At 37.7% G+C, this 25,814-nt stretch overlaps 1 protein-coding gene across 6 annotated transcripts in view; it reads left to right on the forward strand.

Moving 5' to 3' along the window:
• LOC106880055 (F-actin-uncapping protein LRRC16A) overlaps positions 1–25,814 on the forward strand; it is a 507,909-nt gene that overhangs the window by 124,881 nt on the left and 357,214 nt on the right. For all 6 annotated transcript variants that reach the window (XM_052969341.1, XM_052969359.1, XM_052969344.1 and 3 more), the window contains exons 11-12: positions 1,816–2,003; positions 20,800–20,951. In XM_052969341.1, the coding sequence (XP_052825301.1) occupies positions 1,816–2,003; positions 20,800–20,951 (340 nt within the window). The remainder of the gene's footprint in view (positions 1–1,815; positions 2,004–20,799; positions 20,952–25,814) is intronic.

Here is a 25,814-nt window from a genome sequence, read left to right on the forward strand (position 1 = left end):
ATATATATATATATATATATATATATATATATATAGAGAGAGAGAGAGAGAGTGGACTGAAAAGTTAATAGACTGACTATGAAGGAGCATGCATTCATTTCAACTCTTCTTTTCTATTTAGGTAGACTGGCATCTGACTGTTCAAAGAAGACTTCAAAAGTAATTGGTAGCAACTTCTCTTGACAAAATTTTGCTTTGTAGCAAGTACCTTCTGAAGTAGAGTTTAGCCTCCAAAGACATTCATGATGACATAGTAACTACATTAGGGGATGACACTCTAGCTTCTCCCTCCTAAATTTAGCTGAATTTGGGAGGGGAAGGGAGAGTGTTGAACATGACCCAAAGTCTGGATGTCTTGCAAGTGCCACCACTGAGGAAAACATTAATCATGTTCACCACACAGTGATGGATGACAAGCAGTTGACAAAACATCAAATAGCCAATTCTATAAGCATATCCTGTTGAGAATATTCTGCACAATGGACTTGACATGATGAAAGTTTCTGCTCGGTAAGTGCCACATCTTCTGACACCTGATCAAAAGCATACCAGGCTGATCACATCACAGGAAAATCTGACATTGTTTGAGGCAGATCCAGTTTGTTTCCACCAGGAAGGGTGTTGGGTTCATCACTTTGAGCCAGAAAGAAAGCGACAATCCATGCAGTGGAAAAATCCTTCCTCACCTGCTTCAAAGAAGGCCAAGATTGTTTCATCTGCAAGGAAAGTGATGGCCTTGGTTTGTTAGGATGCAAAAGGCATTGTGTTTATTGACTATCTTCAAAAGAGCCACATCATCAATGGAGAGTATTATGTAAACTTGCTGAGACAGTTATGAAACCTCCAAGAAAACTGATGAAAGGGGTCTTGTTTCTTCAGGACAAAGCTCCAGTACACAAGTCCTTGGTTTCAGAGGCTGCTGTGTATGACTGTGGCTTTGAACTGGTTGGTCACCCTCCCTGTTCTCCTGTTCTCTTGATTTGGACCCTTCTGACTCATCTGTTCCCCAACATGAAAAACATTTGGCTGAGAACCAGTATCACAGTGATGATGACATCATATCTGCTACTGATGACTGTTTTGACCAATGGGAAACTTCTTCACTAATGGGATCTAAGCACTGTAACACACTGGAAGAAAGGTGTAGACCATAAAGGGTCTATGTTGTAAAATCAACTTCATTTGTTCACATTCCATTAGTGTATCTTTGTGAGCCTATGAACTTTTCAGTCAACCCTCGTAATAGAGAAATCCGAGATTTTTTGTTTGTGAAATATTTTATCACATTGATATATGATTCTTTTTATACTTTCTCATCTGCCTTTCTTTCATATATCTCAAGTTAGAAATATTGCATATTAATTTTGGACAAAAACTGTTTCAACACTTGGTTTCACATTGAAAGTGCTATGAACCAAATACAGATACAAAATACTGTATTTTACTACATCTTATTTTACACATACCTATTTTGCACATACCTATTACAAACTCTCTCAACTTTTGTTAAATGTCAAGTTAAGTTAATGATCCAGTCTTGAGTTACACATGAATAATTATTTATATTTATATTAAATGTTGATTATACCACCACTATCACTTAGCACTACCACCAGTAGTAATATGTCTATGTTTTAACTGATTACGATGAGTTATTTTTGTTTATATAAATTATTTTTTCGTTGTTGCTATTCACCATTAAAAGTGACCATATGGTTCCTCCTTCATATAATTATTTAAAAAGCTAAATTCAAGACAAACAGAAGCTGCTGTATTTATTATTGTTGGTTCTATATAGGTTAATTTCTCTTGTAGCTATCTGGTGCATTAGTACGAGGCTGTGTACATCATATGAACCACTTGAACCTCTCCCGGAACCCTTTCAGTCTAAGGAAAACAAAAGAAGCTACAGTTCCTCAGTCATGGAAACAACTATTCTCAAGTTTCTTCCAGCTGTTTCACCTGGACCTTTCAAATTGCAAACTCCCCATAGAAGCAGTGAGGTAAGTTGTAATATCCACTCGTGTGGATTGTAAATAATGCTGGAAAGCAACTGGGTATTGAAGGTATTGGTCAGCTTGTACAAAAAATTATTATTATTTGAGAAAAAAAATAGGAAAATTATTTTTAAAAATGTATGAATCATATGTATGAATGTTCAAAGCATACTGAATATTTGAAAAAATTGTATTTCAATTAATTCACTCACTCAACAGAAAGACACTGCTAACTTTCAACCACTTTTTGCATGGTGTATGATTTTTATATAAATTTTGTGTTGATAAGTATACAATACTTTTTTGTTTATTGAGAAGTATAGTAATAGGCATTACAGTTTTATAAAAAAGCTCAACGCTAAATATATTATGTTGACATATACATATCTCTTCAACTTAGCATAGACACCTATATCTTCTAACAACTATATCTCATCCTGCATTGAAAACACTTTTCTCACCTTACCTTTTCTGAAGTCATTATTCTTCTTGATTTTTGTGCACTCAACTTGTAGCTCTCTCACTTCTCTCATACAAGTTCTGCTTCATAGAGGTTAAAATTTTGTCCTCTCAAAGTGTCTTCACTCATTTACCTGATTGTTAAAGAAACAGTTCAAGCATACTTAAGACCTCTTGTTGGTTTTCAGTCTAACTATGAAAAACATTTCTGGCCAAGGGAACAGGTAATGATTGATGATAGGAATGGCATTTGGCTGTAGAACATTTGCCTCACAAAATTCCATCTGATCCATACATGCATGGAAAAGTAGACATGAAAACAATGGCACCAACAGTTGATTGATTACTGAGCATTCATAATACCAAGTAATGCCCAGGTTCTTTTAGCCCATACTCTAACATGCTTTTATTTTTGTCATCCATGCAGCCACATAGTTATTCTTTTATTACTTGTTTCAGTCATTTGACTCCAGCCATGCTGGAGCGCCACCTTTAGTTACTCTAACTTTTCAGTAACTATTTTGTTTTACTACTCATTAAGGGCTTGTTCTTCATTCTCAGCTTTGATGCTCCTTTCTCACATCTATCATAGCCATGATGAAGTATTTCTACTTCAATTCTCCTGCTCAAGAATCGCTGCTCTGCCATCCTTCCTAATTCCAATGCCTACTAAGTAAGCTTTAGTAGATCTGATTACAAACACACAATATTGCCTGTTATGGGAAGCACCATACACTGCCATTGACATAATTTACACAATTCCCTTATGTCCTTCTTATTTTGGGTTCTTTGTTTCATATACCCATTCCATATTACTTTTCCAAGACACTATCAAATACATCAGAACTTATTTGTCAAATCATACCATGCTGTAAAGTCATTGCATTACTCCCTAATTGCAAGTGTTTTCTTAATAATTGTAAGATTGTTTTGAAATATGAATGAATATTTTCTTGAAAATTCATATGCACCTTTTAGTCATTTGCACCATGTAGCAGTTTACATATCAGCTTTGATTCTTTATTCTCCCATGTTAAACTTTCTCACTTTCCTTATGGAAAATAATAGGTGCAATCTTAGTGTTGTGGTGAAATCCTGACACCCCTGTGGGATAGCAAGTGAACTGTCTTAAACATTATAAAGGCGCATGCATACTGAAGGTGCGATGTACAGTGTGGTGTGTGCAGTCACATTTGTAAAAACAGTCTTAGAAGCTGTTGAGAAGAGATATAAGTTTGTTACATGTTTGTTACTGATTTAGTTTTTGTAGTGTTATAACACTGTTACAGTTTTGTCTATATCCAAACTCAAGGTTATAAGAGTGGTGGCAAGATATTTGAAACTCACTGTGGACATTCTTTGCAGGGAAGACCTATTAGCTTCCATGGTACAGTTGCAATGGAAACTACAACAACAGAAACAGCAGCAACAGTTGTTGCTATTGTAGTTGAGGCAACTACAACAGCAACAATAAGAACAACAGAAACAGCAACAACAACATCAACTGTTGTTGGAATTATTGTTGGAGTCCAAAATCATTTCAGGTTCATTTTCGGCTGATGGAGTTGCTAATTCAGCTGAAGAATTTACTTATAATCCAGAAGAAGGAATTACGTTTTCTGCATACTTCAGAAGGTATAAAGAAATTTTCAAATAAGAATGTAGAAACTGGATAGATGAAAAAAAGGTATGACTTCTTTTAAGGAAATTGTTACCCACAGAACATGAAAAGTATTATAATTACATCCTGCTGAGAAAACCATCCGAAATTTGTTTCTAGGAAACAATTAACCTGTTATCTAAAATATTCTGTGAAAGAAATTCACTATTTAATATTCGCTGGGGTGCTTGAATTTGAAAAAAAAAAAGAAACTGAAGATTTCGTCACATATGCCAGAATCGTAAACAGAGAATGTGAAAAATTTAAACTCAATGAATTAACCCCAGACATGTTCAAATGTGTAATCTTTGTACAAGGATTAACTGAAAGCAAGGATGCGGAGATACAAAACTAGAACAGGAGTTGAAACTTACTCTACAGGCAGTGACTGAAGAATACCAAAGGATTATAAATTTATGACAAGATGCAGAAGAAAATTGAAAAAGATAATTCAAATATATATACATGTCGACCTGTAACAGATAAAAAAAAAAGAAAAACAGCAGTCAAGATCCAAACCATGCTATGGGTATGGAGAAATACATTTTAAAAGAAACTGTCCTTTTAAAAATCTAAAATGTTTTGGATATGGAAAAATCAGACACAAGAATTCATATTGTTGGGTGAAACAAAAGGTTGAACGAAAAAATTTCGAGAAACAAGTATTGTCAACACAAATGCAAAGCAAGGCACAAACTTCCTAGTTAACCTTCCTTTGATATTGCTGCACATCTTATGTGTCCATGGCTTGCACTGGGTACATCTTATAGAGTTTCTACCTATGCCTTTTCTACAGATCGAGCAAGGCCATCTACCTGAAGGGGTTTGTGGTTTGTCTACCTTCCTACTTATTAGGACTTTTTTTTTAGCTAGGTTGACTCTAAGGCCCTTCGATTCTAGTCCTTGCTTCCACACCTGAAACTTATCCTCTAGTTCTGATAGTGACTCAGCAATTAGTGCAAGGTCATCAGCATAGAGGAGCTCCCAGGGGCATCCTGTTTTGAATTCCTCTGTTATCGCCTGGAGTACCATGATAAATAGGAGGGGGCTGAGGACTGAACCTTGGACTCCTACCTCTACATATATATCTATATTTCCTCATATATATAATATATATATATTATTTCCTCATCATTATTTTTATATATTTTACATGCTAACATGGGGTGGATAGGTTGTCACAACCTGATTCAGTTCTTATTTGAAGTTACCGTCATGTAGATTGGGTTGAAGGACCAAGTGTTGCTTGCTCATTCCCCTTTCTGGCATGGTTTCTACTGCTTGATACTCTTTCTTACACCAACCACTTTACAGGGTGTACTGGGTGCACCAGGTAAAGCCTACTCTGAGTCAAGGATTTATATGTATGGGCAGAAACTGCGAATTGTGGATACATTTGTGTATTTAGGCAGTAGTGTGACTATGACCCCCTTGATGATGAAATCTCATTTCAAATCAAGAAAGGCAGTGATACATTCAGAAAACTGGATAGACATGGCCTCAGCATGGAATTTCAGTCGAGACAAAGTTGAAGGTCTACTATTTGTCTTCATTACTATATGCATGTGAGGCCTAGGTTACTTACCAGTGACATATGAAAAGGCTGTAGTGATTTCACCAAGTGTTTCTGTCATATACCAGGTATCCAATGGTGATTGTAGTTTACTGTTCCATTGTAGGTAGGATCAACAAAAAAGTACTCCATCCAGTGAGAAAGAAATATCATTTAATATACATTGTATTTAAAAATGAGCTACTTACAGTTTCATGCCTTGGAAACAATAATTCAGCAGATTTATTTAACATGCCTTGTATCTCCAAGCAATCTTTCAGGCTCAATACACATAGTTGTTTTGTGTTTCAAATAAGACCAGTCATATGTATTGAGTCTGAAAGATTGCTTGACACAAGGCACATTATATATAAATCTGCTGAATTATTTTTTCCATAATATTTATATACTGTGTATGTAAAATGACAATGGTAAATGTATGTATGCGATGTTGAAGTCCTCTGACACATTCAGTCTACCAGTATATATAGTCTCTAGTACAGCATTGGTTATAATGGAGTGATTATGTAGTCAGGATGAAAAATGATCAGATCTCTAAGCAATTTCTATAATGTGAATTATCCAAGAGTTAAAGACCATTGCACAAACTGAAATTAAGATATAAGGACTACATCAAACATATACTGGAGAAGGTAAGACTCTTGGAAAACGGATGGAAAAACTGCTTTAAATCATTCATTGTGGAAGAAAGCAGTGCAAGATGTAAGGATGAAATTCAGACAAAATCATATCAAGCATGAACAGCTTAAGAAAAATTTTCATAAGTGCCTCGGTGTAAATTTGCTTGAGTATGTTGGTGCAGAGCCAAGTCTAACATGTAACGAGTGTGGGTGTGTTTAAATAAAGCAGACTTTAGAAGTCATCAGAGGATTAAAAACACACACTCTCAGAGGGAGAGAGAAGAAAGTTGTTTACTATGAATTATACCACATCTCTACTTTAAGAGAGTGTTAAAGAAATGAGAATCATGAACTGAAACATGATTTGAAGGTTCACCAACACAATATTGTGACATCTCCTGCATGAAGTGCTCATCATTGCCACATTTGTAGAAAAGAATGTAAGTCTGTGGCAAGACTGAAAAGCCACATCTGTGTTGTTCATGTTCAAGAGAACAATCAAGTAATGGCATTACTCAAAAGTAATGCATTGTATATGTATGTGTGGATGTGGATGAGTGCATCAGTACATGTATATATGCATGTTTGTTCGTTTTCTTCTTTTCTGTTTTTAATGATTTTGAGTCTCCCTGGAAGGAAAGAGCTGGTTTTTGACAAAGATACAGAGCTTCATCATTGGAATGTAGATAAAAACAAAGTTACGTTTCAAACTTGAGAAAAGTCTTGCATTATTTTTCTGTTCTGTAATGTTTGTGTCAGCTGGTTGATTTCTTTTTCTGAAAACTCTACCTTTTCCAATTGTTAAAAAAAACCAAGTGCACCAATTATTGTTGATGGAAATGTGAATTAATTATCTGAGTATAGAAGCTGAAGTTTTAAAGCAGTTGCCCATAGTTATCCTCTTTGATTTTTTTAAAGAGATATTCATATCAACAAGGAAGGTGATCTCTATGGAGAGTACATACTTTTTCTTGTTTGTCTAAAACAATGGTATCCAACCTTTTATGTTTGCACTTAGTAAAAGTGTTTATGGGAATGTTCCATCAATATTCCTTGTATTGATGTTTATGTATGTATTCAATAACAGGGGGACTCTCACCAGGACAGTCACTATTGGAGTGGAATTTTAAATTGCTTTAGCAACAGCATCATATCACATTGGAGTGGGGGTTAATACTTTGATGACATTTCTGTGATATCTTGCACAGCAATATGACACAAGCACAGTTAAGACACATGATTGATAGATCTTAACTTTAGGTGCTGTTTTGATGTCTGATTGCAACCAGAGCCTCAATTCAAGCTATCCAAATATATCATGGGGTTTAGAAAGTCTATAATGGTCCTCCTCACCAAGTGTATTAAATCTAGATAGTGTGCTACCAAGATAGACAAATGTAAACACAACTTCTATCGTTATACCCTTGATATGTATGATAGGATATATGACTTGCTTGGTGGTTGTATCATGACTACATTTTTCTTAAGAGAATGTAAGCCAAGCACAACACATACAACTGAAAAGCAGTCCATCTGGAGCTGCAGTTCTTCTTCAGTGTGGGTTACAATATTGCAGTCATCAGCCTGAAGGAGATCATAAATGAGAGCCATGGAAGTTTTCATTACTGCAGGAAAACAACAGACACTGAAAAACTTTCCTGCTGCATGGTAATTGATGTAGACACCAGCATCACTATGCACAAAAGCTTGCAAGATAACAATAGCAGAGAAGATGACAAGCAAAATAGGAGCCAGGAGGTCACCCTATTTAACACCAGATTCAACTGAGACACAAACCCATGCTTTGATGTTGTCATGAAGAAATCAAAATAAGCCCTGTGAACTTTTCTAGACACTCCAACTTGAGAAGGACATCTCAAAGAGTTAGGCTACATACTTTGTCAAAGGTTTTCGTATTATTGATGAAACACTGATAGATAATCAATGTCTTGAGTGATTTCACCAGTTATGCTTGCATAATGTCCTTATCTCGTGGCAATTTCATGTGCCTGAACAAGGGTAGTGCAGCTGTCAAAAACGATGAATATCTACTCCATAATTATAAAATACCAAATTACATAGTCTTGTTATCCTATCCATTTAGAGGACATCTACATGCCAAAATATGTGGTTTATGGTGAGCTGGAGCAAGGAAAATATCCCCAGTGCAAACCATGAAAGCATTTGAAAGACAGTCTTCAGGACACACTTACAAAGATCAATATCAACATTGACATCTGAGAAGGTCTTGCATCTGATAGGAAGCTGTATAGGAATCTTATTGCCACTGGTGTTAAAGAAATTGAGAGCAACAGAGTTGCATACACTGACTTTAAATGTACTGATAAATATATGGAGGATATGAACTCTCACTGAGAAGGGCATGAAAGAGTGTCTTTCATGTAATCAGTGTGATCATGTCAGCTTCTCAAAGACTGGCCTACTTAGTCACAAGTGTTGCCATGGAGATGCCCAATCTACCGATGTGATATCCATCATGTTATCTCATGTAGCAGAGTGTATGGATTGGCCAGTGAACTATTTCCCAATGTTCATATGGTCAGGTTGTTGCTGGAAGGCTGACTTATGGTCAGTGTGAGGTCTTAGGAGCCAAATGTGATGACATCAGTGATTGGGAGACCAAACTTAAGATGTTTATTAGACTGAAATGGGTTTAAGAAGCTGTCTTACTTGGTTACAAGTCAACTTACACTATGTATGCAGCTGTCCAGCTGTCAAATGATGATGATGATGATGTTGATTTTATTGAAACAACTAAGTGGTGTTTGCTATGACACTACTGTGATGAGATTGCAATAAGATAACTTCATGATGGTTGTAATGATGGACTAATGATACAACCAATGGTTGTAGAGACTTTGGTACTTGTTGAAATGATATATTTCAGAAGTGCTTGTAATGGAACTCCTCAATACTGAAAAATCTTGTTCAGTCTCTTGTACTTTTGCTCTGGAGTCTCAGCTGAAAACCTATTCTTGTGCTTGAGAAATCCTGGTCAGTCTCTTCTACCTAGTTAAATCAAATTCCTTTCATCTTCATTGAAATTAATATCTAGGTATTTTGTTAGTCTACAAATCTCTTATACTTGGATCCATATACTCTTCCCTTCCTTTTCTGTTATGCATTTGCTACCAATCATTCAGACTTGGTTGCATACATTACAGGTAGCACACATATGGTTAATGGAAAATCTATTTTGAAGATGAAAATATTAAATGTAACAAACTTTATTATCGGGGTATGATATAAAAGCACATGGGAAACATTCCATTGAGTTGAATACTTTCATTATTTAGTGTAGATCTCACCAAAAATATAAACATATCAGGGTGGGCTGAAAAGTTCAAAGGCTGACTATGAAACTGATGCTAGAACTGTGAAATCCTGCATGCATTCATGTCAGTTCTTCTTATTAATAACTAAATTCTTTCTTACCAGGTAAACTGACATGTGACTGTTCAAAGATTTTAAAAGTAACTTGTAGTGATTTGTCTTGGAAAAGGACAAGATTTGACATCATGATGTTTATCAAATATCGTAGAAAAAGAGCTGATCACATCATGAGAAAAATCTGACATTACTTGAGGCAATTCCAGCTGGTTTCCCAAATTTTTTCTAACCCAGGAAGAGTATTGGGTTCATCACTTTGAGCCAGAAACAATCCATGCAGTGGAAACATCCCTCCTCACTTGCTTCAAAGAAGACTAAGGTCTTTTTATCTGCAGGGAAGGTGATGGCCTCAGTTTTTTAGGCTGCAAAAGGCATTGTGTTTATTGACTACATTCAAAAGGACCACACCATCAATAGAGAATACTATGCCAACTTCCTGAGGAAGTTATAAAAAAAGGTTATGGAGACCAAATGCCCAGGAAAACTGACAAAAGGAGTCTTTATTTCATCAGTACATAAGTCTTTGGTTTCAAAGGCTGTTGTTCACGATTGTGACTTTGAACTAGTTGATCGCCCTCTCAATTCCCCTGATTTTTCCCAATCTGATTGTCATCTGTGTCCCAGCATGGGAAAACACTTGGCTGGGAACCAATATCACAGTGATGATGATGTCATATCTGCTATTGATGACTGTTTTGACCAACAAGATAAAAGCTTCTTCACTAATGGGATCCAAGCACTGCAAGACTGATGAAAGAAGTGTGTGGAATGTAAGAGGGACTATGTTGAAAAATAAACCTCATTTGGTCACATTCCAGGAGAATATCTTGATCAGCCATCCCTCATACATACACACACACATATGGTATTTTTCTTTCTCTTTATTGTTTTAATTTAGGATAAATTTCAACCAGCCACCTGCTTGGTTGCAAGGTTGTGAAAGAAAGCATCTTGTTTTATTCATCATCCTTTAAATGTTAAAAAGGTCTTGCAGATTTTTATAGTCCCAGATATTGTGATCATTTGTCATATATGAATTAAGGATTTTCACTCTCTCCACAAGGTCCCAAGTTCTGCCATACTTTGCATCAGACGGGTTGGTATGTATCCTGTTGCTCCAATAATGATAAATATGAAGCTGAAAGAGTATCATGGGTACTGGATTTGAAAACTTCTTATCAATGGCTCGTAGATGTCCTCATTCTCTTGTATCTTTCTAACTGCATTCATGTCCAGAGAGTAGCTGATTTCCACTACAGAACATATCTTTTCCTTGTGGTCCCTCACAACATTACCTGGGTAGTTGTGTTTTAACTTGGTGGCTGCTTTAATTTTTAAGTTCCACCAATATTCTTTTGACCAACTTCATATCTAGGTTTTCTTTTTTGTTATCCTGTTCCAGACTGTTCTGACCAGTGCATCATGGCTTATGAGAAGATGGATAATATCTGGAGGACAGTCTCTCACAGTTGGCAAAAATGTAGTTGTTGTCTTCGTCCTGATCTTGCACATCCTATATTTGTTGTCAGTCAGCATTTTCTGTTTTTTATGCTGTAGGTACTAAGCAGGAATCTCTTGTTTTTGAATTGCATGGAGGTATCCTTCAAAGTGGGATGTCATAAACTTGTTGGTACTCCATACCAAGTTTTGAATTGATCAATCCCATCTATGGTTTGTGTTTTTTTGTGCCAAATACCCATGTGCAATCTTCTCAGTAAACTGGTGCAGTTTTTTTATCTTGTTTTTCTAATAAATAAATTTTACCACTGCTCCTTTGGGAGAGGTCTGTAATAGCTCATATTTCATACTTCTCTTTAAGTTCTTTAGCTATCTTAATTCTGTTGTTGATTTCGTTGTCACAAACTTGGGTGAGATAATGACTGGTTTCTTTCCTCAGCTGCAGATGTTGTTTTGGTGTATTCTGAGCACATGGTCTATTCAGTTTGCAAATCAGGATGCTAGTACAAGAGAAATCACAAGAAAAAATGACAAGTTAGATGCAAAAATTTGAAGGGTGAATAAAAATGGAGAAGAAAGAAAAGAAAGAAAATTAGAGCTATGTCCCCTTTGACTATAAAGCCATAATTAAGTTAATTGTTATAGAATAAAACAATTCCACTGGTCCAAAGTCTGGCTCAATCAGGAGAGGGAGCGTCCTTCAGTTTGCCAAAAGAAATTTTTCAATGTGTTTGCATTTGCTGAAAATTTTGGATCTGGAATTAAGCAGTGTGGCGGAATTCTTGATATCAAAAGGATATGTGATCTTTCAGCTATGCATGAGTTGTATTTCTTAGATCTGTTAACATATGCCATGGATTTCTCTACAATTCTCCACCTGATTGTATGTGGTGTGCAGTTTACTTTTGTGGATGTGCCGGAAAGAAAAGTGGTTTGCATAACATCTTTTGAAATCACCTTCACATAGTCTGATGTAATTTTTCTTTCTAGTTAGGTTATCTTGAAGCATTGCTGTGACCTCTGCCTCATATATGATGGAGTTTATCATACACACCTAGTCAAGTGGGCAAGTTTCAAGGTCTCAACGGTTACAACTGGGAGTGAGCTCTTGGTGATACTTATGAGAGTCACTTCCCCTGTCATCAGATGGTCTCTGAGGAATCAAGATGTTGATGAGTGATTTGTGAGATTTACAAGCCATGTAGAGAAATACTGTCAGTAAAGTGAGTGTTAGCAATGAATTAGTATGCTGTTACTAGTACACAAAGGCTTGCTTCTTAATCCTTTCCTATTCATCATAGTCTTCCAGGTCATAGCAGAGGAATTTATGATGTGTTACCCTTGGGAACTGCTATATACTGATGACCTCATTCTTATAGTATAATCTATAGTTAGAATGAGAAAAAAAATTCCAGGTTTGGAATTCTGTAATCAAAAGTGCCTTAAAGCTAACTTAGCAAAAACTAAAGTTCTAGTTAGCAGGAAAACAGACCAGACTTTATTCCTTTCAAGAAAATGGCCCTACTCAATATGTCTGAAATGTGAAGTTAAGAAATTCTGTATGGTGTACCCAAGTGCAAGCTCTGGACACATGAGTTGCTGTGGAATCACATAAAAATGAACAGAGAAAGTAGACTTTGTTTGAGGAAGATGTACCAGAGCAATAAAGACTAAAATCACTGGAAATAGATTCTCTGAAATGCCCAAGAGACTCCCTGGTGGCAGTAGATAGTTTTTGCTGTCTAGGTGATCTAATTAGCAGTGGAGAAGGATGTTCTGAAAATGTAATTGCTAGAATAAGAACAGGATGGAGAAAGTTCAAGGAGTTATTACTTTTGTTGATAACAAAATATCTTTTTATCAGAGTGAAAGGCACATTGTATGATGCTTGTATGGGAACAGTAATGCTGTATAATAGAGAGATGTTGGCCCTGAATGCAGAGAACATGAGAAGACTGGAAAGAAATGAAGCTAGCTTGCTCTGGTGGATGTGCAGTGTAAGTGTGCATGAATGTCATAGTATAAATATACTGAGAAAAAGATTGGGCATAAGAGGAATCAGATGTAGTATGCGAGAACAAAGACTTCACTGGTACATGCACGTCACCTGAGGATGAGGACAGTCATATAAAGAAATGCCAATTGCTTAGAGTGGATGGAGCTTGTGGAATGGGGTGACCCAGGATGAGATGGAATGAAGCAGTGAAGGCTAATCTCACAGTGGAGATGACAAATGATGGAGGTGATTGGCATTTCACTGTGCTTGAAAAAACTCAGCCATCACCACTTAAGTAAGGTCCTAAAAGTATTTGGTTTATGTCTCACCAGGTCCTGCTCTTGTGCCCATCTGTCCTTATCAAGCTTTCCCCACCTCCCATCTTCCTAAAATCTCTTCATTACACCTATCCGTTTGGTGTGATTATTTGATAGTGGAGTCTGCACATATTTCTTCCTTTTTGTCCAACTAGTTTCCTCCTTCTCTCTCTCTAGAACTGTTTCTTTTAACATCCCTCAGTCTCAATATCATCTATTCCATTTTATTTCCATTGCTCATCTCTTTTTGTGTATCCAGGTATCTCTCCCTCTCCTGTGAGTTACATCATCTTTAACCTCATTTTTAACACTTTATATCTGCTATCATTCTCTACACCTTATATTTGCTGAGAATGCCCTGCCATTTTTGTCCTCCAGTCACTAAAGTCACAACTGTGTACTTGTAACCTTCATATATATCTCTCTCACTCCCTCTGTCCTCATCTATCTACAGGTTTATTATACTCTGCTCTGTACCCCATTTCTGTACTGTTACTTGTCAACTTTTTCCTGTCATACTCCTCTCACACTCCTATAAAGTTAACCATACATACTTAAATGCATAGGGTATATGACATCTAGAAAGGAGTGAAGCTAGCATGCTTCATTAGATTTGCAACATAAGTGTGCATGTATGACATAAGTACAAATGTGTTGAGAGAAAAAGTGGACATAGGAAATCAGATGTATGCACTGGTGTGGTCATGTGATATTCATGGTGGAGAAATGACCTGCTAATTGCTAAATGTGTATAGAAATTATAGAAAAGGAAAATCTTGGGAGACATGGGACAAAGTAGTGAGAGCTAATCCCAAGATATGGATCCTCATAGAAGAAACACAGAGTACTGGGATGATAAGCAATTCACTGTGTTCAAGAAGGCACAGCTGTCAGGGTGTGAGGTCCTAACCGCATTAAGTTTATGTCTATACACTAACTGGGCCCTGCCTCTCCACCCAATCTATATTTGTCAAGCCTTCCCCAATACCTCATCTTAACAAACATATCCCCATCACTCTTTTGCCTGCATATGGATGAAGACAGTTGTGTGAAGAAGTGCTGATTGCTTAAATTGGATAGAACTCATGAAGGAGGGACATCCAGGAAGTATTAAAAGCTGATCTCAAGATGCTGAGCTTTACAGAAGAGATGACAAAAGACTGAGATGATTGGTATTTTGCTGTGCTTGCGAAGATCCATCCATTACAGCAAAAATGATATTCTAAAATCCACTTTGTTATGCTTGTACATGTGAGGCCCTGTCTTCACTCTCACCCTTTCTCTGACACATCAAGCATTCCTCTCAATTTTCATCTTTCCCCCCATTTATGGTACTTCTTGACTACTGTACTCACCTCAGAGAAAAATTGGCATGTATTACATCCAATCTCCTCATGGTCTTCCCCACCACCAACTACTTCCATTTCTGCCAACACTATTTCAACCAATCATCTCTTTCCTATTCCTTCAGCCACTGATCTCTTTCTCTCTCCATTCTGTTATACCCTGTTCTAAATACCTCTCTTATCTGCCATCATTCTGTTGTATCCTCTATCTCCAGTGTTGTGGTACTGCCACAATATTGTTACAGATGGTTTAGATACACTGTATCAGTGTTGTAACAATAAACAAGATAACAATGCAGCCACAATAACGCAATGATCCCACAATCTCTTCATGAACCAACAATCAATATTCTAAACAAACTAACCAACTGATACCATCCGATTTTACTGCAAAGTCAACTTGAACTAACACACAAACTCCACCCCAACCACTACTATTTATAATTGCTCAGTCCAGTCTATTTCTAGTAAGGGGACGTCATGACTCTCATCACAACATCTCCCATTTTGAGATTTTGACTTACTCTTTTATTGTTTCAGTCATTTGACTGAAGCCATGCTGGAGCACCGCCTTTAGTCGAGCAAATTGACCCCAGGACTTATTCTTTGTAAGCCTAGTACTTATTCTATCAGTCTCTTTTGCCGAACCGCTAAGTTACGGGGACATAAACACACCAGCATCGGTTGTCAAGCGATGTTGGGGGGGACAAACACAGATACACAAACATACACACACACACACACACACACACACACACACACATATATATGCATATATATGACGGGCTTCTTTCAGTTTCCGTCTACCAAATCTACTCACAAGGCTTTAGTCGGCCTATGGCTATAGTAGAAGACACTTGCCCAAGGTGCCACGCAATGGGACTGAACCTGGAACCATGTGGTTGGTAAGCAAGCTACTTACCACATAGCCACTTCTACGCCTTCCGTAAGAAGTGAAATTTCTTTTCTTTTTTCTTTTTCCAGCACCACTCCCTCTTTTTCTTTTTGTCTGTAGAAAATTTAGTATCTTTTTCATTTTGACATTATTTCTAAGTGTACTGTCTGTTTCCATTTTCTACTACTGCTTCTACAAGGCTCAATCTCTTTTGGTGGTGGCACCTCAAATATGTCATAGCAGAATTCCATTGGTATTTCCTTTCATTTTTCAGTATTTCTCGTATTTAATTGGTTTAGGTGTCTCTTCTGTTCCAAACATTGTCCTTTAATCATGTACATAATGTTTCCTAATCTTTTAGTTACAAAACGATCCTCCTTATTTCCTCCTTCAAAATGTGTTCTTGCATTTTCTGTATTTCCTTTTTTCCTAACAATTTATTGAAGATCAATTTTATTTTTTGCATGAATGTTAACTCTGCCAGAGACTTTCCTGAACTGGTATTCAGATTGAATGTTACTCCATATACCCTCAAGTATTTCGTTAGCACCTTGTCATTACCTACGTCATTCCTTGCTTTTTTTAATGCTTGCTTGAAAGTATCAACGAAACTTTCTGTCTGTTTGACGGTTGGTAGGGCAGGGTAAAACTATGCTTTATCGTATGTATTTTCTAAAAATTTTTGAATTCATGACCTGTAAATTGTGTTCCATTATGTGATACTAATGTGTTTAGAACACCATTTTGGGCAAATAATTCATATAGGAACATTTTTGTTGTTTTTGCGGTTGGTTTATTACACCTGCATACCTCTGGCCACTTTGTACCACTATCAACAACCATTAGTTAGTATGTGCCATTCACCAGTCCAGCGCAGTTGATAGGTACCCTGGACCACACACTATCCATCTCAGGCCACAATTGGTATTTCACTAGTGATGCTTTGGCTGCCGGTGCACAACTTCCACATGATTTTACACAATTTTCAATGTCCCAGTCAATTGTCAGCCAATATACATAGATCCTCATTAAAGCTGTCATTCTCAATATTCCCGGGTGTCCACTGTGGAATTCCTGCAATACTTATTTCTATAGTGCAGTTGGTACTACCACTCTTTGTGCATACATTAAAACATTGTCACTTAGTAAAAAATTATTCAAATTTGTATTTTTATTTTGCTTATTTTTCAACATTTCTTTCATTCTTGTAATGTAATTATCCTCTGCAGATTTCATTTTTATATCACGCACTATCACTGGCAGTTCGTGAATAACATTACACATAATACTTTTGATTTCATTTTCTGACTACAATGAGGCTTGTCACTGTATCTTCTATCAGTTCTGCATTCTTGGGAATTAGTCTCAATAAACAGTCTGTATGACCAATATTTTTTTCAACGGAATATACTGGATTTCAAAATTGCAGTTTAGCAATATTGTACCACAGCATTGTAGTCAGTTCGCTGTATGGGTAGGCAGTCCTTTTTTTGATAGTAATGGTCGATGGTCAGTTGTAACATACTTCTACCATGTAGAAAGTTGTGAAATTTTTTTACTACAAAAATAATCGATAGAGCCTCCTTCTCTATCTGGTTATACTTGTTTTCTGCTGCTATCTGTGGACATGAAGCATGAACTACTAGCTTCACATTTCCATCTTTATATTTGTGTAGCAAGACTGCTCCTATTCCATAATTCTAAGCTTCCGAAGCCACGACAATGTCTATTTCAGGGTTGAAATGCACTAGTGCCAAATCAGAATTTTTTTATCTCTTCAAACGTGTTTTGACACTTTACCGACCAATTCCATTTTACTTCTTTTTTTCAGTAAATTGTTTAATGGTGCTCTCAATTTATGCATGTTAAGAATGTAATTTTGATAGTAATTGACAAGCCCAAGGAAAGGTTGCAATGTTTTGTGGGGAGGCATATCTTTAATTGTGTCTGCCCTCAACAGGTCAGGACATCTATTTTTATCAATAATTTGCCTTAAGTATTTGATTTTTGGCAAAAAGAACTCACATTTCTCTTCACTCAGAGTGAATCTGTAGTCTCTTATTTTTTCAAACACAGCTTTTATATGCTCAACATGCTGGTCATGCGAATTATTTTTAATCAATATGTCATCAAGGTATGGAATTGCGAATTGACAGTCCACCAACATTGCATCCATAACCTGTTGAAATATTGCAGGTGCAACCTTCAGGCCAAAGGGCAATCTATTATATTTGTACAATCCTCTGTGTGTATTTACTGTTAGAAGTTTTGAGCATCCCTCATCAACCTTTATTCGCAGATACACCTCAGACAAATCCAATTTCAAGAATATTTTGCCACCATTTAATTTTGCAAAAATATCCTCTGAAGTAGGAAGTGGATAGAGACATGTCTTTTAAACTGTCATTCAGACTCCTAGAAAAATCAGCACACAGCCTAATTTTGTTAATTTTTTTTTATATACACACAATAGGTGCTGCCTATTTAGAGTAATCCATTTTTTTGATAATTCGAGTCTGTCTAACTCTTCATCTACATTTTTTATTGCAGCAAATGGTACTTTTCTATTAGATTTGAATACTGGCACAGCGTTCTCCTTTAATTGAAAACACGCTTCAGTCTTTTTACATAGACCTAGCTCATCTGACAGTACTTGAGGAAACAACTTTTTAAATTTTCTCTTCAATTCCTCAGATGGCTTATTTTTAGAGGGCCTTATGGGGAGAACCCATAAATCAAATAATTCCAACCAGTTGGTACCAAACAAATTGGTAGTGTTCTTTATATGAAAAACTTTCGCCTTGCAAGATTTTCCTCAAAATGTGACATCATTCCACATTTCACCTACAAGGTGTAGTTTGTCACCCATCATACCACGTGCAGTTTTTGCTGTTTTCCTTAATATAGGTTTCCCTATTTTCTTCCATGTGTTGGTGTTAATGATTGAAATGTCTCTACAGGTATCCAGTTGTAATATTTGCTTTGTTTACGTTTACGTGTACAAATTTCCTTATTTGAGAGTCAATTTTACTTTCTGCTGAGAGCACTTTAGAATTTTTTACATTTGACCTTCATATTTTAATTCTGCAGTGTGAACTTTTGTGTCTAAATTTTTGACAACTAACATTTTTGACAGTCTTTTCTGAAATATAGGCTTTAACATCCATAACATGGATTAGGACCTAGCAATAGATCACTCAGATAACAGAAACTTTTAGGAATCTTCCTGGGCATTTCAGAAAATGTTCTTAGAGTTTATTGCTCTGGCACATCTACCACATATAAAGTCTACTTCAATATTCTTACAATTCCACTGTGTTCATAGTTTGCACTGAGTACACTTTATATATTTCTGTCCCTTTTCTCTATATCAAGCAGGGTTATAGATTCTAGCTTACTAGAACTTTTGCTCCTGCTAAATTAACTATAAGGTCCTTTGATTCCACCTCAAATGTCTTCTCTAATTCTATCAAGCATTCTGCTGTAAGAAAGAGGTCATTAGCATATTGTAGTTCTCATAGTAAATAGTCTTAAATTCCTCTGTAATGGTCCGGAGGACTATGATGAATAGGTGGTGACTAGGAATTAAGTCCGTCTGACCTACCTTTACACTAAATTCATTGCCACACTCATCATTAATCCTGATGCACTATCTTGCAGTTCAGAACATCTTCATACTGTAGAATATAGGCAAACCTCTTACTTTCTGCTATCTGCACTTGTCACCCAACTTCTCCTATAGCTACCTGATATAATTTTCTGATATTTCTATTTTACCAGTCTTTTGAAGCTTGTCTTTTCACTTTCATGGTTCTGTCTCTCTCATCGTCCAACCATCATATCACCCTCAGTTTGGCTGGGACTTTGCACTATCCACCGATTTGGTTGTCCTGTAAGAATTTCCAGTTGTCATCTGTGGTTTTGTCTCTATCTTCTGCTCCTTCTCATCAAATGCTTCAAATAGTGCTTTTCTGAGTTTCTCATTGTCCACTGGATCTTTGAGCTTCTACAACTTATTTTTCCAGACTGGTTTGCATCTCTGAGTCCTTTCAGCTACTAACCTATGTTGGTTTGTATATTCTTTATTCAGGAAGAACTTAGCATTCACAAGCATCTGTCTATCCCATTTTCTGGTGAGAATGTAGCTAATCTGGTTTATGTGCCTTCCAGATTGGCATGTGATCAGATAGCTGTGTGGTTTCCTGAAGTTCATGTTACAGACAAGTCATTTGCATCACAGAACTTCAGCAGCTTTGTTCGCTTCTCATTTCTAGAACCAAAGCTCCACACAACTCAGTGGAATTCATCTGGTTGGTGTCTATCATGTCCATTTAAGTCACCAAACATATGATCATTATCATTCGTTATTAAGGTGATCTCCAAAAAAGCCTTGTAAAATTGGTTCATTTACCAGTTTAGCTGAACCACAAATTTAGTAGTAATAAATGTTACTTGCTTTTTCCAAGATTAGTCTTAGCTTAACTATTGTCACACACTTTGACAATTTCAGTTGTCTCATCTAACCATTGCCTACACCACCCATCCCATTACTGCTGCCCATCCAAAGAATTTGCACCTTTATTCCTTGCTCATGAGTAGTCTAGCTGAGGCTCCTTTCCATCTTAATTCTTGCATTCAGCACATATCTACACACTTCTACTCTAGCATTTCAACAATCTCAGTGGACCTACCTTTCATTGTGCCTATATTGAGTGTAGTGTCTCCGAAGCTGTGAACTTAATAAGAAGAGTGTGTGTGTGTGTGTGTGTGTGTGTGTGTGTGTGTGTGTGTGTGTGTGTGTGTAGCTGAGGATTGTTATCAGCACCTGCAAAGATGATTTTTTTCCAAGTGCTTAGCAGGTGGAAGAGGGCACATGTCCAGCAAAATTAAACCAATCAATTACAACTCAGTGAATTATAATTTTTCTCAATCTTGCAAACTATTTGAAGCAAGTAGCTGCAGATAGAAAAGAGAGATGTGGATAAAGGGGAAGTAGAGGTTTCTGGTTAGCTGGAAGAATTGAATGTTTTTAAATATATGTAATTATTTTTGCTTTCTCTATTTCAGACTTTTGCTTCTTGGTATTTCCAGTAATATCAATGTGAACCAGTTGCATCTTGACCTCAGTGGTAATGAATTGCGCTTTTCTCCACCATATGAAATTGATGTCATTATTGGTCACATGACAAATTTGATAAGTTTAGATATCAGCAACAATAGTAAGTTCATTTATAATCTTTCTCATAATTTACCATTGTTATGGCTTGCATTGGTGTGTGTGTGTGAACATATTTGAGTGACAGAGGGTTAGTTCATTATGTTCATATCTCTTAAATTTTAAGCCCATCTCCTGTCTCATAGTACACATATATCTCTCTTTTTCTAGCTTGCTGTATATTATTTTTCTGTATATCATCATCATTTTATTGTCTATTTTTCCATACTCCCATAGTATCCATGAATCTTATTCAACACGATATCTTGTAACTTTTTATAGAAGTTTGGCAACAAATTATTTGTTCATTAATGTTCAAAACCTAGGTACAAGTGGTAATTATTGAAAATATTTTTATTTTTCATCCCCTTAGAAATTACTTTTAACCATGGTTTGGACGTTGACTGTTACGTTTATCATGTAAGGTGTCCTGTTAGGGATCACCTCATTTGTTATACACAAATTTGATAAGTTTAGATATCTAATTTAGATACACTAATTTTATATATATATATATATATATATATATATATATATGTATATATATATATATATCTGTATGTATATGTGTGTGTGTATGTGTATCATCATCATCATTGTTTAACATCCGTTTTCCATGCTACCATGGCGTCTGGAAAGCCAGGAGGCTGCACCAGGCTCCAGTCTGATCTGGCAGTGTTTCTATGGCTGGATGCCCTTCCTAATGCCAACCACTCCGTGACTGTAGTGGGTGCTTTTTACATGCCACCGGCACAGGGGCCAGAGGAGGCTGGCACCGGCCATGATCGGTTGGTGCTTTTTACATGCCACCAGCACGGAAGCCAGTCAAGGCGGTACTGGCATCGGCCCCGTTCAGATAATGCTTTTTATGTGCCACCAATACGGGTATCACAACTACAATTTCCATTTGATTTTCATTTTGATGTTGATGTACTTGACTCAATAGGTCTCCTCAAGCACAGCAGGTCACCTTACGATCCAAGGTACTTTTGAATGGGCTGGGGCTGGTTATGTGAAACTGGTGTAGGATACAGCCATGAACTCACTTTATTCGCAGTCACAGCATATCTCCAGAGGTCTCAGTCTTTCGTCATTGCTCTGTGAGGCCCAATGTCCGAAGGTCATGCTTCCCTACCTCATCCCATGTCTTCCTGGATCTACCCCAGATTCCTTCAATTGTTTGGGAGTGGCACTTCTTCACACAGCTCTCCTCATCCATCTGTAGTACCTGACCATACCAGCACAAACGTCTCTTTTGCATGCCACATCTGATGCTTCTTATGTCCAACATTTCTCTCAGGGCGCTTACACTCTGTCGTGTGTGTACACTGACATTATACATCCAGCAGATCATGCTAGCTTCATTTCTTTCAAGCCTATGCATGTCCTCCACAGTCACAGCCCATGTTCCACTGCCGTGAAACATGGCAGTTTACACACATGCATCGTACAATCTACCTTTCATTCTGAGCGTGAGGCCCTTTGTCACCAGTAGGGGTAGGAGCTTTCTAAACTTTGCCTAGGCTATTCTTATTCTAGTGGTAACACTCTCAGAGCATCCACTCCCACTACTAATTTGGTCACCTTGGTAGTGGAAGCTATGAACTACTTCTAGTTTCTCCCCCTGAAGTGTGATAGAATCTATTTTCTGAGCATCTATGGTGTTTATTGCTCCTGTGTATCTGTCACACACAAAAACTATATTCCTGGTTAATCTTCCTTTGATATTGCTGCACTTGTTATGTGTCTATAGCTTACACTGGGTACATCGTATGTACACCTTTTCTACAGATCGAGCAGGACCACCTACCTGAGGGTGTGTGTGATGAGTTCGCCTTCCTACTTACTAGAACTATGGTCTTTGCTACATTGACTCTAAGGCCTTTTGATTCTAAACTTTGCTTCCATACCTGCAATTTCTTCTCTAGTTCTGGTAGTGATTCTGCTATGAGGACCAGGTCATCAGCATAGAGGAGCTCCCAGGGGCAACCCGTCTTGAATTCCTCTGTTATTGCCTGGAAGACTATGATGAATAAAAGGGGACTGAGAGCTGATCCTTAGTAGACCCTTACTTCTACCCGGAATTCTTCACTATACTCATTGCTAATCCTTACCTTACTAACGGCCGTTTCTGAATAGGGCCTGTACAGCCCTTATGAACCATTCGTCAATCCCCAGTTTCCACATTGCCCACCAGATAAGGGATCGGGCACCCTGTCAAAGGCTTTCTCCAAGTTCACAAAAGCTAAGTATAGGGGTTTAAGCCAGGAATATAGCATCAGTGGTACTTCTACCCGGCACAAAACCAAACTGCATCTCATCTAAGCAGATTCTCTCCCTAATGAGATGGGCTATGACCCTCTCCATGACCTTCATCACCTGATCTTGCAGTTTGATACCCCTGTGGTTATTTCTATCTAGAGCATCACCTTTACCCTTTCGCCATTAACACTTTATATGTATGTATTTAAATGTACTGTTTACTAACAGCTAATTTTTCTCACAAGCTAACTAATTAAATTAGGTTAATTACTCATTTCTTGGCCTGTTTAATTTCTAATTCCTCATTTCACTAGTTTAATTTCTCATCTGCCATGAACACTATGAATGTATTCTATACTAAACACTCCTGCTACTTTCGTTCATTCCTCATACCATCTCCCCAAATTAAACTTGCTTGTTCGTGGTGTGCCCACCCTGTCCTGCCCCCACCACCAATACCGGATACCTCGATCTTTATCCTGATCTTTATCTATCTTCTCACCATCTACACTGGATATGTCTCTCTCCTCCCACTACCATTACCTGATGTCTCTTCTGTCCACTGCTCCTCCTCACTGGGTTGTTCTCTACATATTACCTGCATTCTTCTTCTCCCTCCTTCCTGGGACATATGCAACTAACTTGGTTGCCCACCTACTTACCAGCTATCTATTGTTTCGTTCCCTCTAGCAATCTCTCACGACCATTACCAGATGTCCCTTCTCTCAATCCCCCTTCCTCACTGGTGCTATTCTCTATACTACCTGCACCCCCACTCTCTCCCCGAAAAATGCAACTAGGTTAGCTGCCCACCTACTTAACCAACTATCCTTCGTTTCATTTCATCCTATCTAGAAATATTCCAACAACTACCCAGTAATTTTCCATGCATATATCAAATGAAAGAGACAGCTAATTGGCTGTCCGTGTGTGCTTGTTCCCCTGTGTCTGTATGCATGCATGCTTGTGTGTATATATAGATGAACTTGCTTCCTCTCTCTCCATCTGAAATCACACCCCACCTCTTATGATGACCATAATGCTTATACTCACAATGCCGCTAACACCTAATCCTACCTCCAATAGGGGCAACAGTCTTAATCTTAACACGCTTAAATGTTTGAATGATGTCAGATTGGAAGTGAGAACAGATGAAGCATGCCTACAAAAATGAACATGACAACCTCCCTCTTCTTTTCAGGCACTGAATAACATCTCTCCTTCCCAAGCCTCACCCCACATTCCTTTCTCAGTTTTCAGAGTTGGCACAGTCAATGTAGGCACACTGAAAAGTAGGTCTAGTGAGATTGTAGAGATGCTTGAAAAAGGAGACGTGTCAATGTATGCTGCACACAAGAGGTAAGATGGAGAGGAGCTTCAGCTAGGGTCCTCACAGGCAAGGTACATAGGTATAAAATCTTCTGGCAAGGTAACATGGATGGAATGGGGGGGGGTAGGCATACTCCTTGCAGAGAAATGGGTAGATAAAGTCATAGAGGTTGTCAGGGTATGCGATAGAGTGCTTAAGCGCAGGCTAGTCCTGCAGAACAGCACAGCTACAATTATCTCTGGCCACACCCCACAAGTGGGCCTACCAAATGATCAGAAGGACCATCTTTATGATACCCTTCTACAGGCTACTTCAATAACGAGTGGCATTGACCTCATCTTTGCTTCTGGAGATTTTAATGGGTATGTTGGGCAGCAATCCGGTATCTTCACTGGTGTACACGGGAGCCATGGTATTGGTTCCCGAAACAATGAGGGAACTAGGCTACTGGAGTTCTGCGATGCATGTAACCTTTTAATCTGCAACACTAAATTCAGGAAACCAGACAGCCACCTGATAACCTATCAATCAGGTTTCTCTGCTAGCCAGATTGATTTCATCCTCACTAGACAGCGGGACATAGAAGGTAGCTGGAAATTCCTATGGGACAGCTTGCTGAGTACCACAGACCAAGTCTGTGGATGGTGCATAGTCCCTTCCAGACCTAGAGTTACATGGTGGTGGAATAGTACAGTAGGCAAAGCCATTAGAGCAAAAAAACAGGCCTAGAAGGGTGGGGGTGGAGCTAGCAGGGAAGTCTACCAGGTAGCCAAAAGGGAGGCTGGACAGCAGGTTTACATAGCCAAGGGTGTAGCAGAAAAGAAGTTTGCCAATGTCCAGCGACGTGAGAACCAAAGAACTGAAATATTTCGGATTGCAAGACAGTGTGTGAGAAAAAATTGTGATGCCACAGGAGAGAAATGTGTTCGCATGGATGATGTTGTACTTGCTTTTAATGATTCTGAAAAGAAAGAGGCTTGCAGAAGCCATTATGAAAGATTGCTGAACGTGGAGAATGAATGGGAGGAGGAGAGCTTGCCAAATGTTGATACAGTAGAGGGACCAGTTATCCGAATAGACTCTGGTAGATAAAGTAATTAAGGGTATGACGCCAGGAAAAGCCCCCAGCCCATCTGGAATCACTGCTGAGATGCTTAAAATATCTCGTGGTGTGGGCTATGGCCTAGTCACCCACATTGTAAACCAGGCATGTATGTGTATATCTATGTGTTTGTGTGTGTGCGTGTGTGTGTGTATATATATATATATATATAT

Source organism: Octopus bimaculoides, chromosome 1 (genome assembly GCF_001194135.2).
Source record: "Octopus bimaculoides isolate UCB-OBI-ISO-001 chromosome 1, ASM119413v2, whole genome shotgun sequence".
Lineage (NCBI taxonomy): Eukaryota > Metazoa > Mollusca > Cephalopoda > Octopoda > Octopodidae > Octopus > Octopus bimaculoides.